Genomic DNA, 14,215 nt, shown 5'->3' with positions numbered 1-14,215 from the left:
CTTCAGGTATGGCATGCCTCAGTCACTCCACCAGCCCGTTGTCTACAGACACCACTTCTGTGCATTTCCCTCCGCACCTCGAACTGATAGAAAAAGAGCAGAATCAGTCGGCCAGAAAAACCACACCAATGGTATAATTCATCAACATTAAATCAACAGGAAATCAGAGAATATACTAAGGAGATCGCTGGCCGCTAGCCCTAAGTTTCACTAACACAGCCAAAATTTCAAAAAATGCTGAGGCCTAGACCTGTTCCATTACTAATACAATTAATTTAAAAGGATAGAAAGCATAGTTCAATAGCTGTTATGTGTCGGACGCAGCCCGGAGAACCGACCAGCGTTTGAAGGACCCAGTATAAAATAAGCAGAGCACGGTACAAAGGATAACAGAGTTTAATGAACATAACAGTGCTGTGAAAAAATACAAACAAATAAGTGCGCGGTCTGGCGTGGCGGATTTGCGGTGTGCTCCCAGCAGCACAAAACGGTCCGGAGCCAGAACCAGTTCGGACCCAAGGACCCCGCCGACACCCCCCAGGTGGCCGCGACAAACCGAGTCTGTGAAAGAAGGAATCCTTATGTGAGTCCACACTCAACACACAGAGAGACCACTCAAAGGTGTACAAACAGCAAACACTTCCTGGCTTAATTGCAAATCAGCTTCCCAACCTGCAGGCATAGAACACCCTGTTCACAAAACTCCACTGCAGTGGAAGCTGATTTAAACGACCAACATACAGCTCAATATAATAAAGGTGTGAGGGACACCACATTTACTGACTGTATAAATGTTAGTCACAAAATCTAACGTACCTCAGGAAGTGTGCTGACGAGCGTGAGACCTCACCCCCTCCTCTTTCACAGACCATGCATCAAACCTGGACGTTCTCTGCATCCACTGATGATGAGATGGCTCTTGAGACGACGATCTCACCCGTCTGGTCACAAGGGCGAGTCTCTGGCAAATACACACTGTGTACTCCAGTCTTAAATGCCACCATGTTCCAATCCATGTAGATGCACCACAGCTGTGAGTCCTGACGAGCCGCAGGTGATCAGCCTCAGGTGATCAGGGTGAGGTCCTGATAAACTCAGCTACACAGCCACTCAGTCCCAAATGCAAGCCACCTGGAAGGAAAAACAAAAGACAGAAACAAAAAGGCAGCCAGGCCCCCCCAGCCATACAACAGTACCCCACCCTCACGGGAAGCCTCCCGGCGACCACACAAACCTGGCCCAGGAGAAACACCCCCCTCCAGGGACCATGGCTGGAAACCGTATCCGCATTCATCTTCATACAGAATCTTCATCTAACAGAACGGTAGATGTCTTCTCCTCTGGCTGCATCTTTGCCCTTGTTTCTATCAGTCAATTAGCACAGGTGTGGCCAGGAGTTCTTGAACCTGTGCGGTCAGCCTTTGTCCAACCATGTTCACAGTCTGATTAGTCATAAAACAAAAAAGACAAACACAAACAACCAAAACACCCCCCCCCTCCCCAGGGGACCGTCCCATCAAACCCTGGGAAGAGGAGAAAAGAAAAACACAACCCAAACTTAAGCTTACAAATAAAAATGCTAACACCCCCCCCCCCCTCCCCAGAGGACCGTTCCATCAAACCCCAGGAAGGGGAGAAAAGAAAAACCCAAACTTAAGCTAGCAAATAAAAACACTAACACCCCCCCCCCCCTAACGACATGTAGGGACCAACACCCCCCAGAGGACATCCTGCCAGCTCCAGGAGTAATAACCACAGCCGAGGTCCCTCTGGGATCCAATGTCACCCACGGGGACTCCCAGCACCTCCCAGAGGACCATTCCATCAACCCCAGGAGACGCCTCCCCTCATGACCAACGGACCCAGCCCCGGCCGTCTATGGCTAGATGGACCCACAGCCCTTTCCCCCCCAGAGGACACCACAGTCACACCCTGAGGGCGGAAACTGGGGGGAAAAACAAAAGGAGAAAAAAAAAACATACAAACAAAACAACACCAACCCCACCCCCTTGGCGCAGTGGAAACTGGAAGCACATCCAGTGTCACCAACCGTGACTATACCCCAGAAGGCAACCGGGAGGAGTGGAACAGCGGTTATGGCAGACGGCACAAAACGGCGCCACTCCTCCGACTTCCAAACCAGCCACCAGCTGCGGGTATATCCCACTGCCCCAAACCTCAGCCACGCTGATGGCAGACGGGTCAAAGGCGCGCTGAAGCCGGAGGTGGAACAGGGAATCAACAAACAAAACACCCCCCCCCCCCCGGTGCAGAGGTTACCTGGGAAACGCCCAGCATAACCAAACTGCACCACTCCAGCAACGCCGACACTACGGCTCACACGGCTGGAGCCAGAGGAGAAGAGAGGGAACAAAAAGAAAATACCCCAAACCCCCCCCTCCCCTCCCGGGTGCAGAGGTTACCTGGGAAACGCCCAGCATATCCAAACTGCACCACTCCAGCAACGCCGACTCTACGGCTCACCCGGCTGGAGTCAGAGGAGAAGAGAGGGCATAACAAAAAACAAAACAAAAAAAAAAGAAAAAAGAAAAAACAACCCAATTACCCCCCCATGACCCCCCAGGGGACCGTCCCATCAAACCCTGGGAGGTGAAACTGAAAGAAATAAAAAGAAAGACTAACAGACTAACATAAAGTTGCTTGGGTCCTTTTTTTGCTCCAGACAGAACTGCAGGGTCACGACCCCAGACACTAAATAGTGTACAAATAAAAACCCCACACAAAATGAACACACACAAAACTAATAAGTGATTTATACCGTCAAGCTCAAACAAATGGAACACACCTGTTCCAACTTAAGAGCTTGACGGTAATGTGACTCAGTCACCAAAAGAGGGAGCCAAAGTGCTAAAAATGAAAAACCCCCTTTGGTAACTGAGAAAACAAACTCATGCTGCCTTTCTGTGCGCAGCTCTGTGTAACACACAACCAAAAATGTGATTTAACTAAATAACACCGGAGCTGACACAACAGACGCAGTAGTTATCTTCATCCGGGGAAACGGGGCTACAACTGTCACACGGGAAGCACAGCGACCCGTGCCACAGAGCTCCGCCGTGCGCGTGCACCCATTACAGACACACTCTTGCAGCTCCCGTTTAAACCTCTTATCCGGTCGGAGCGTGACGCGAAGCCGTCGCCAGTCACACTCCACCACGACCCTCGGATAAGGCACACACAGGAACACGGCTGCATGAGCGCTCAAATCAGTATTCAGTAATGGGTTCTCCAACGCGCACCATCCGGGCGGAGAGCACCCGCAACTGATCCAGATAACTACTGAACGTCTGCTGCCGCCTTCCCGGCGCATTACCGTCTCTGCTACTGCTGGGTCCGTGATGTTTGGCCAGAGACTACTGTTATGTGTCGGACGCAGCCCGGAGAACCGACCAGCATTTGAAGGACCCAGTATAAAATAAGCAGAGCACGGTATAAAGGATAACAGAGTTTAATGAACATAACAGTGCTGTGAAAAAATACAAACAAATAAGTGCGCGGTCTGGCGTGGCGGATTTGTGGTGTGCTCCCAGCAGCACAAAACGGTCCGGAGCCAGAACCAGTTCGGACCCAAGGACCCCGCCGACACCCCCCAGGTGGCCGCGACAAACCGAGTCTGTGAAAGAAGGAATCCTTATGTGAGTCCACACTCAACACACAGAGAGACCACTCAAAGGTGTACAAACAGCAAACAGTTCCTGGCTTAATTGCAAATCAGCTTCCCACCCTGCAGGCATAGAACACCCTGTTCACAAAACTCCACTGCAGTGGAAGCTGATTTAAATGACCAACATACAGCTCAATATAATAAAGGTGTGAGGGACACCACATTTACTGACTGTATAAATGTTAGTCACAAAATCTAACGTACCTCAGGAAGTGTGCTGACGAGCGTGAGACCTCACCCCCTCCTCTTTCACAGACCATGCATCAAACCTGGACGTTCTCTGCATCCACTGATGATGAGATGGCTCTTGAGACGACGATCTCACCCGTCTGGTCACAAGGGCGAGTCTCTGGCAAATACACACTGTGTACTCCAGTCTTAAATGCCACCATGTTCCAATCCATGTAGATGCACCACAGCTGTGAGTCCTGACGAGCCGCAGGTGATCAGCCTCAGGTGATCAGGGTGAGGTCCTGATAAACTCAGCTACACAGCCACTCAGTCCCAAATGCAAGCCACCTGGAAGGAAAAACAAAAGACAGAAACAAAAAGGCAGCCAGGCCCCCCCAGCCACACAACAATAGCCATACAATATGGAAAAATAAATCCATCTTAAGTCTGGACTTGAATGTCTCTACAGAATAAGACTGTTATATCTCCACAGGGAGATCATTGCACAAAACATGTGCATGGTAAGAGAAGGCTCTGTGGCCCGTAGACTTTTTATTCACCCTTTGGACACAAAGTAGTCCTGCACCCTGAGAATGCAGAACCCAGGCTGGTATGTAGGGTTTAATTAGGTTAGCTAATTAGAGAGGTGCCAGTCTGTAAACAATTTCATAGGTTAGTGGCAGTAGAGATGCCAAAATGGGTGTAATGTGGTCAAACTTTCTGTTTCCTGTCAAGAGTCTGGCAGCAGAATTTTAAACCAATTAGAGACCCCAAATGCTGGACTGCCGTAAACCAGAAAATAGAACATTTGTCAGGAGAGCAGTAGTCCAATCTAAAAGAGACAAATGGATGAATCATGGTCTCAGCATCAGCCACAGACAGGATGGGACAAATCTTGGCTATATTTTGCAGGTGGAAGAAAGCAGTCCTCATAATATCTCCGATGTGGAGATCAAAGAACAATGTAGGATCAAAGATTACCCCAAGGTTCCTAAGTTTTATCGGCATACCCAGTGAGATTCTATCAAATTCGGTACATCTAGAAATATATCAGTGATGGCACCCACCTTGATAACAAGGTATAGTGGCTGGATTAAGGCATGCTGGGATATAGTTAACCGAATGTCATCTATTTTCTTCTCAAAGTAATCAATAAACTCTTGGGCTGTAAAAGGAGAGCGACTTACAGGTGGCTGTCCATGAATAAGTGTTGCCACTGTGGCGACCAGGAACTTTGTATTATTCTTGTTTTTGTTGATCAAATCAGACTCACTTTGTAACCAGTAGTGCATGCTTATAGTCTTGAATAGCACTGTGCCACATGAGGTGGAATGCTAACAGTTTTGAACTATGACATTTTCATTCTAGACTTCTAGTCATATGCTTGAGGCTGCGTTAAGTAATCATTGGACCAAAATGACTGTTTTTTTTTTTTTTTTTGGGAGGGGGGGTTAATATTGGTGGAGCAATCATGTCGAGTGTGGTTGTGAGCACTGAGTTTAAGATGTCTACAAGACCGAATTTACCGAATGGTAATTTTCCACAAGTGATGCTAAGATATCAGGCAGTCTGGCTCCAATTTCAATTGTACTTGAAGAGTTGATGTGTCGGCGCAATGAGTATTGTGACAGCAATACTGCAAAAGAGGGTCAAATCCAGGGTATTTCCATGAATGTGTGTCGAACCCTGAATGCATTGCTGGAATCCTAGTATATCCATAATGTTCATAAATTATTTGCAGAGGGGGTCAGAAGACTTATTTATATGCATTTTGAAGTTACCAACAATCAGAATGTTATCTGCACAGGTTGCCAAATTAGAGATGAACTCACCAAATTCATCTAAGAATGTAGAATATAGGCCTGGAGGCCTATATAATGTGACAAAATAGCATGATTGATTTTTATTCTCCTGACCTTGGCTATATGTAGTATCCTGGGCAGAGCGGAGAGTCAGATGTTCAAAGAAATTTTACTTTAGATCTCCAACAGGTAGTAAGATGAACCCAGATTTATAAATTAGAGCAACACCTCCACCTTGCTTTGTTTCACGGGGGACATGATGAAATGTGTACGCCTGTGGGCAGGCTTCGTTTAAGGGCAGAACATCAGTCGATTTAAGCCAGGTTTCACATAAACCAATCATATGGAAGTAGTGTTTCATAATTAGATAATTTTTCAACAGTGATTTTGAGGACACTGACCATATGTTAATGAGACCCAGACTAAGGACCTCAGTGGGGTTGGCAATTGGACTGTTGGGATTTGGGGGTGGTTTCAGAGTATTATAAGACACCTAAATTCAGGTTTGGTCTAAGACATTCCACACAGGTTGTAGGTTGCAGACACAAGATATTTGATGTTGCAGGAACAGCCAGTGTTGCGTCATCACTTTTAATGTCATACAATGTAGTAATGGGTATTAAGTTTGCAAAACATATCCTTCTATGCTCTTTATGGACTCATCTGCAGAAACAGGCCAGAGTCTCAACTTGACAAATTTCCCTACCTGCGCCATTGCCTACTGTAGCGTCAATGTTACCCTTCCTGTTGAGCTATATCTATGTTTGCAAATAAGATGGCAGTAGGGGAGGTGATGGTCTAGTGGTTAAGCGATGGATTTAAGACCAGAGAATCCTCAGTTCAAATCCCAGCCTGACCGGAAAATCACTAAGGGCCCTTGGGCAGGGTCCCTAATCCCTGAGTTGCTCCCGGTGTGTAGAGGGTGCCTTGCATGCCAGCAGCCTGATATCTGGGTGAATGTGAGGCATTGATGTCTAAAGTTCTTTGAGCATCTGACGCAGATGGAAAAGCACTATATAAATGCAGTCCATGTATTCACCATTTGTTTTCCACTGAAAAATATGCAATGTTTAGAAGTCCTTGGAACGATTTTGGTCCATTATGTTTTTCTTGGTGTTCTTCTCTGGCTTAAATAAAATGATAAAACACTTTGGGGCAAATATACACAGTACCAGTCCAAAACTGGAAGCCAAAATAGCAAATATCTCCACAGCCACAGTGAACTTCCCAGGAGAGCTGACATATGCTGGGATAAAGGTGATCCAGACTGCACAGAATATCAACATGCTAAAAGTGATCAATTTGGCCTCATTAAAATTATCAGGTAGTTTACGGGCTAGGACAGCCAACACAAAGCAAAAGACGGCCAGAAGTCCAATATAACCAAGCACAACCCAGAACCCTGCAGCTGAGCCCAATGCACACTCCAGGATTATTTTGTCCTTATATGTTGTCAGGTTTTTAATTGGGAAGGGAGGATTGAGAACTAACCAAATAGTGCATATCAAAACTTGAATGAAGGTGAAAGAAATTACGGCTATTCTTTGTTGTAGTGGACCAAACCATTTCATTAAATTACTCCCTGGTAGCCTCGCCCTGAATGCCATTAGCACCACAATCGTTTTCCCAAGGACGCAAGAGATACAAAGGACAAACGTAATTCCAAATGTTGTGTGTCGCAGCACACAGGACCACTTAGATGGCACCCCAATGAAAGTTAAAGAACATAAGAAACACAGGACCAGAGAGAAGAGCAACAAGAAGCTCAGCTCAGAGTTGTTGGCCCTGACGATCGCTGTTCTCCGGTGACGGAAGAAAATAGCTGCTGTTATAAAAGCCAGACAGGCACCACCAACTGAGAATGTGGCCAGGATGATTCCCAGGACATCATCAAAGGAAAGAAACTGGACAGGCTTTGGCAAACAAATGTCTCTCTTTGCACCAGGCCAGAGCTCAGCAGGGCAACGGAAACAATCAGGGGAGTCTGGAAAAAAAGCAAAAGTGGTTTTAACAGTATTTCTTTACGTATACCTCATCAATGCCTAAATGGTAAATATTACCTGTGGTATTACTAATCTCCCCCTCAGGACATGGTGTACAGTCATAGCAGCAGAAAGGTTTGCCTTTCTGCAGCAGTTTACGAGTTCCTGGAGGACAGCTGTCAGTGCACACTGACACAGGCACCTGGCACAAACATACACAAAGACTCACACAGACAAGACGTCGGTGCCACGCAACTCTGTGTCACCTAACTTCTCTGCTCATAGTGTTAATTATTGTGCTCTTACTTGGTTTCCACCATCCAGCCAGGTGATTTTCTTGGTGATACGGAACTCCTGGCCTGCTGGTAGAGATGCATCATACAGCCCTACTGTCACCAGCTCAGTGCTGCCGTTCTTGTTTTTCTGCCAGTTCACCAGCTCATATACAGCCACTGGATCACCGTTAATGTCAAATGAGACATGATAACCATTTTGAGAAAAATTTACTCGCTTTAGATGACTAAGAAGCTGTGTAGAATAATAAAAAAAAAATGTCACTATTAAGACTTGAAAGGTAAAATCCAACCATTTTACTTCACAAGAGCCAAATTTTGCACATGTGCAAAATAGACCTGTGTATACTTTATCTTGGTAAATTTGTCACACTGGGTTGTGGAATTCGTTTGCTGACACACTGTGTTGTGAATGCCATGTGCTATGGCATAAACAGCTTTATACACCATGTTAGTGATTCGCAGCTGAGACGTATCAGTGTACGGGCTTTGGAGTGTCTGGATATTTTGACTTCCATCACATGCACTCTCATCTTTGGCAGTGCCTACAAATACAAGACAACATGAGGGTGTTTTTAACTTTGACAGCGGGTATCATTAACAGTTTCATTGTGCAATAATGTAAGGTTTCAGCAAAAACAGGACTCCACTGTGAGCAACCACCAATAAAACAAGCAACATATATCTCTCACCTTTTCCAAGGTGACATTTGAATGCATCCTCCCAGAATTCAGTAAGCACAGGAGAAACAGCAACTTTAGTGTCAGAGAGATCAAGGAGGAAGTCTCTGAAGCCTGGGATTACAGATCGCTGAATGCCAAATCCAATTGCTCCAACACAGAAATCAAACCTCAGCATGTTTGGGTCAGTTATCCATGATTCACTGCCTATCCACTGATGAGGTGGAGAAGGCTGCCGTGCCAACTCCTCCAGCAAGATCCTTATGTCTCCAGAAGATACAAATGCCACAACAACCACAGCTGAAGACCTGGAAATACAGTGCAAACCTAAAACATTGTCACGGGATGGAAATCAGTATTCTATGAAGTGAATATTTTACAGTGCAATATGAATGATGTTGACTGTTTTTGGAAATATCACGCATTATAATCATTATCAATCAGCATAAGATCAATAAAATGAATAAACTGGTGTAGTTTGGTGTGTGGAAACTGAATGTCCTGACAAACCTGCGGATAACATCAGCCACTTGCTTAATCCTGCTCAGTGGGTTCGTCCGATCAAATGATTCTGAATATTCTACACAGATTCTCTCTTTTTGTGCTGCATGCAGGAACAATGCCATGCCATTATTACCATAATCAGAATCAGAGCGGATGGCACCTATCCACGACCACCCAAAGTGTTTCACCAGTTTGGCAAGAGCATCAGCCTGGAACTGGTCACTGGGGATTGTTCTGAAGAAAGTTGGGTACTGCTGCTTATCAGACAAACATGCACAAGTTGCATAGTGGCTCACCTAAAGACAAAAAAAGAAAAAGAAAAAAATCTCAAAAGAACTGTCAAAAAATCAACACATGCTGTCTTTTCTGAAACCACCCCACAAACTTACTTGCGGAATGTCAAAGGCCCCGATGACCTGTGACATGCTGATGGATGGCGTGGAACCAGACTCACCAACAACACCCATCATCATACCAGATTGTGAGCATTTGTCGCCTGTGTCAAACATCATGTCCAGGCCATTTGAAAGCTGGAATGCCACTTGGATTGCCACTGGAACTGAAGCACATGAATCATGGATCTGGTATCCGAGCCTGATGCCCGGCAGCAGCTCTGTGCTATTGTTAATCTCCTCAATGGCAAAGACCATTGCTCGTGAGAACCTCAGTTCACGGGAGTCAATGCTGCACACAGACACAAATCATTACAAAACCATAATGAAGAAAGACAGTTGTTAATGACAATAACTGACAGCAACACAATCTGCAATCCATCCTGAACTGATAGATTGAAAGTGTAATCAAAGGGTTTATATAGTTTGATGGTGTTCAGGTTTTCTTCAACTTTGTGAACACAACTGCAAAATACATCAACTGTAATCTCATTGGAAATACTAAAATGTTATAATATTTATAAAAAAAAACTGTCAAAGTTGATTTTGGTTTGACTGGAACAATAAAACTAAGTTCACATCGATGCAAATACGCTTATACGAGTAAATACGTATAATCAAATACGAGTACTCATAAACCATTTTTGTTCACACACATTATAATATCTTCTTCACACCCCACTCCTGCATGTTACTAACCTCCCTTTGCACTGTACAGGATTAGGTTTGCTGATGTAATTGTGTTTCACAGTGTGCATGTTGAAATGAATGGAGAAAACACCACCAATAACATAGTCACCATCCATTGAGAACGCAGGTTGTCGAGCAGAACCCTGGAGCTTACACCTCATAGATGAGGCCCCAGCATTAACCCAAGCACCAGTTCTTTTCTCTTTTCTTTCGTGTTTCACTTTATAGTATTCATTGAATTTAAATGTAGACGACAATGCAAATAAATCCACAACAAAGCTCAAACCATAACAAAACATTAAGAACTCCATCGACTAAGTCTGTGTGTAAAGCAGCTGTCACTGGGCACATTGTGTTTTCACTTCTTTTATCCCTTTTCAGACAGAACCTTGCCTTCTTGAACTTTACGTCATCAGCTTACTGTCACAATTACCTCATCTTTGTTCAGTGCCCTCCATATTCTTTCATTCTGTTGGTGCATCTGTTGTATAATCTCCAGTGTGTGTATGTGTCCCATGTCTCCTGATGTTTTTCACTATGAACACTGGGTATCTCCCCTGTCACCTCATACCCATGTTTTTAATGGTTGTAGTAGGTATGAATTGTGAATCTTTATTTTATTTATTTCAGTTCAGGAGTTTTAAGCTATTTTTCAGTAATTTACCAAATATATATTTTTTGTACAAAGTCATTTAAACAGCAAACATATAGTACAGCCTATGATTACTCAATCACTTATTAGAGTGGAAACATCCTTCCTTTACCAGCAGTTTACCCAACCCAGTCTTACGTTTTTTTTTTCCCTGCTCCCGTCACAAATGATTCAAATTTTGACTTTTTTTTTTAACTCACTATTACTAACCCTACTCCTACCCCCAACCCTAAACTTAACCATAACCTAATCCTACTGCTTCTCCCCACCCTAACCATAACCACCCTGACTCCCCCACTTCCCAGCATGCCTTAATCCAGGACCCAAGGCCATTCTGCTTTATGGTGGATGTAGCAAATGCACAGCACGAGTGTATGCTGCCAGATGTATCCTGATAAAATTTTCTACCACCTTTCTTTTATTGTGAAAAGGGTCTGTAAATAAGTTGGATCATTGCAAAACCCTCCAAAAAAAGTTGATTTGGCCCTTCATGTTTGAAAAATCCTGCTCACATAAACGGAGGTGAAACTATATTGAAGCTTCTTTTTGTACTTCTTACCAGTTTGAGCTTACAAAAGAAAATAAATCACAATATCCAGGTAAGTGTATATATATATATATATATATATATATATATATATATATATATATATATATATATATATATATATATATATATATATATATATTTTTACATATTTATAAATGTAAATATATCTACTGCACAGTAAAATTTCAATTTTAAATTTATTTTTCAATTTATTTTTATTTATATAGTGCCAAATCACAACAGAGTTGCCTCAAAGCGCTTCACACAGGCAAGGTCTAACCTTACCAACCCCCAGAGCAACAATGGTAAGGAAAAACTCCCTCTGAGGAAGAAACCTCAAGCAGACCAGACTCAGAGGTGTGCTTGGGCCATGCTACAAACATAATTTACAGAACAATTCTTGGACAAATATACAAGAAATGCTATTGGCGCACAGGACAGGAGGATCGCCAACACGAATACAACTCCCATCTCTGGATGGAGCTGCACCTTAAACAGAGAGAAAAAACAGAATCAGGCATCAGAAAGACAAAAAATACTGTATAATTTGCCAGCATTAAACAACAAGAAAAACAGAGAAATACTAAGGTGATCGCCGGCCACTAGCCCTAAGCTTCACTAAAAGACCCAGAATTTAGGTAAAGTTGAGGCCACAGCCCGCTCCAATTACTAATAAATGAATTAAAAGAGTAAAAAGCGTAAAACAAAACTGTACCAGTATGCTAGCCATATGAAAGGGAAAATAAGTGCGTCTTAAGTATGTACTTGAAATTCTCCACAGAATCTGTTTTATTGACGCAGGGAGATAATTCCACAGAACAGGGGCATGATAAGAGAAAGCTCTGTGACCCGCAGACTTCTTATTCACCTTAGGGACACAAAGCAGTCCTGCACCCTGAGAATGTAAAGCCCGGGCCGGTGTGTAAGGTTTAATTAGGTCAGCTAGGTAGGGAGGTGCCAGTCCATGAATAATTTTATAGGTTAATAGCAGAACCTTAAAATCTGATCTCACTGGGACAGGAAGCCAGTGAAGGGGTGCCAAAATGGGTGTAATGTGGTCGAACTTTCTGCTTTGTGTCAAAAGTCTGGCTGCAGCATTTTGAACCAACTGGAGACCCCTAATGTTAGACTGAGGTAAACCAGAAAATAGAACATTGCAGTAGTCCAATCTAGAAGAGATAAATGCATGGATCAGGGTCTCAGCATCAGCCATAGACAGGATGGGACGAATCTTCGCTATATTTCGCAGGTGGAAGAAAGCAGTCCTAGTAATATTTCTAATGTGGAGGCCAAAGGACAACAAAGGATCACTTGTCAGTGTGATGTATGACAGACGAGCCGAGGCTGAGCGCTAACTGGTCAAATTGATGCCGATGTCTCACTGGACCAAGAAAATAAATGTAAAGATTTTAATTATTAGAATGTTTTGGAAAAATGTTACCTGGGAATATGTTCTTAGAATGTTATCAGACAACGTAATCAAAAGAGAACTATAGACAAATGAAACCAAAACATTTGGTGTTACTTGGGTGAATTAGACATCAGTATAAGTTATGAGAAGTCCAGTAGGTGCAGAACATTACAATCAATTAAAAAAAAATCTGTATCATTAAAACATCCTGCACCATCACCTGTGTAGTTTTCACACCTGTATATAGGGGCAAACCATGATGTCAAATATGATACAGGAGTATTGCATTGTGCTCTCCATGGATAGCTAGAGTTTTCTGGAACAACAAAAGGCATTTTGTGGCCAAAATGGGTGCTCGAATTCACTTCAGATTTATGAAGTACTCATGACTCAAGCCTCCAAAACCAGAAGCATGGAAAAACAGGACACTCACATCTGCATACCTCCACCAAAGTTCAGCAGTCCTCTGTTCAGGAATCTAGAAACATTCTAGTTATATTTTATATTTGTTATTTTTGCCTCCTTGTTAAACTGTTGTGTTGAATTTCAATAGATATTTTAATAAACAATGTGAATATGTGACATTGATGTTACATTCTTGAGACAAATTGATTTTTTTTTTTTTTTTTTTTTTTTTTTTTTTATGAAATCTGCTCTGCTTAGGGTAGTGTCCCACTCGTGTACAACTGTTGGAGAGGAGCTGGAGAGACACAATTGTACGAAAACATGCGAAAAGGTGATAACTTCTTCATGTGGAATCTCACAGGAAAGAAGTCCAGCAATCCATGTGATCAAAGAGGTGCCGGTTGCCATCGTCACACACACATGGCACGTGATGTCCTCCTGTGAGCCAAACTCCTCCTTGGCTGAATCCCACTACTGTGCACATGGATACGATGAAAAAAGTCTGGAGATATGCCTCTGGGTGGATTGTTTGTGTTCTGTTTATCCTCAGTTGCTCCTGATTTGTCATTGAAGTCTGAACCCCAATTGCCTACCTGCTCCAGGTGAGTGTGTCAAGGATGAGTGTGGAGTTCAGGCAATTCACTAATATATAAATGGTATTTTAATAATGGTCAGAAATGAATACATTATATTACAGAAATTATTACTGCACTCTAAAAAAAATAACTGCTCTCTCAACAAGAAAAAGTGAAGTAACAATTTGCATAGTTTTTTTTAAGTTATTTCAACTTAAAAGTTATTTCAACTTAACAAGAGAAGTCTTGTGGCATTAACTCAGTTGAAAGTTGAAATAACTAAGTTGGGATAACTTTTTTGCAAATTGTTCCATCAGTTTTTCTTTTTGAGACTGCAGGTCCTTTTTTAGAGTGTGGGGAGTTTCTCTGATTTCATATTCAAGTTGATTAGAAATTGTTTTGACATAAATTGAAAATATCGCC

At 43.2% G+C, this 14,215-nt stretch overlaps 1 protein-coding gene across 1 annotated transcript; it reads right to left on the bottom strand.

Moving 5' to 3' along the window:
* Window positions 1–6,728: 6,728 nt before the first annotated feature.
* Window positions 6,729–10,357, bottom strand: LOC117508483 (extracellular calcium-sensing receptor-like). The gene is made up of 8 exons (XM_034168256.1): window positions 10,209–10,357; window positions 9,507–9,801; window positions 9,124–9,413; window positions 8,626–8,921; window positions 8,273–8,478; window positions 7,947–8,168; window positions 7,719–7,842; window positions 6,729–7,642 (listed from the first exon to the last, which is right to left on the bottom strand). Exons 1-8 carry the CDS (start codon window positions 10,313–10,315, stop codon window positions 6,729–6,731), a joined length of 2,454 nt encoding a protein of 817 aa, XP_034024147.1. The 5' UTR covers window positions 10,316–10,357.
* Window positions 10,358–14,215: the final 3,858 nt, after the last annotated feature.

This window comes from Thalassophryne amazonica, chromosome 4 (assembly GCF_902500255.1).
Source record: "Thalassophryne amazonica chromosome 4, fThaAma1.1, whole genome shotgun sequence".
NCBI lineage: Eukaryota > Metazoa > Chordata > Actinopteri > Batrachoidiformes > Batrachoididae > Thalassophryne > Thalassophryne amazonica.
Note: the sequence above shows the minus strand (reverse complement) of the source record. Positions and strands in the feature narration are given on the sequence as shown.

Bases quoted from the DNA above. Each gene is read 5' to 3' on its own strand.
- LOC117508483 (XM_034168256.1), bottom strand. From the start codon at position 10,315: ATGGATGGTGACTATGTTATTGGTGGTGTTTTCTCCATTCATTTCAAC. The intron at 9,802-10,208 runs GTTAGTAACATG...GTCTGTGTGCAG, and splicing joins CCTGTACAGTGCAAAGGGAG to CATTGACTCCCGTGAACTGA. The intron at 9,414-9,506 runs GTAAGTTTGTGG...TTTTGTCTTTAG, and splicing joins GGGCCTTTGACATTCCGCAA to GTGAGCCACTATGCAACTTG.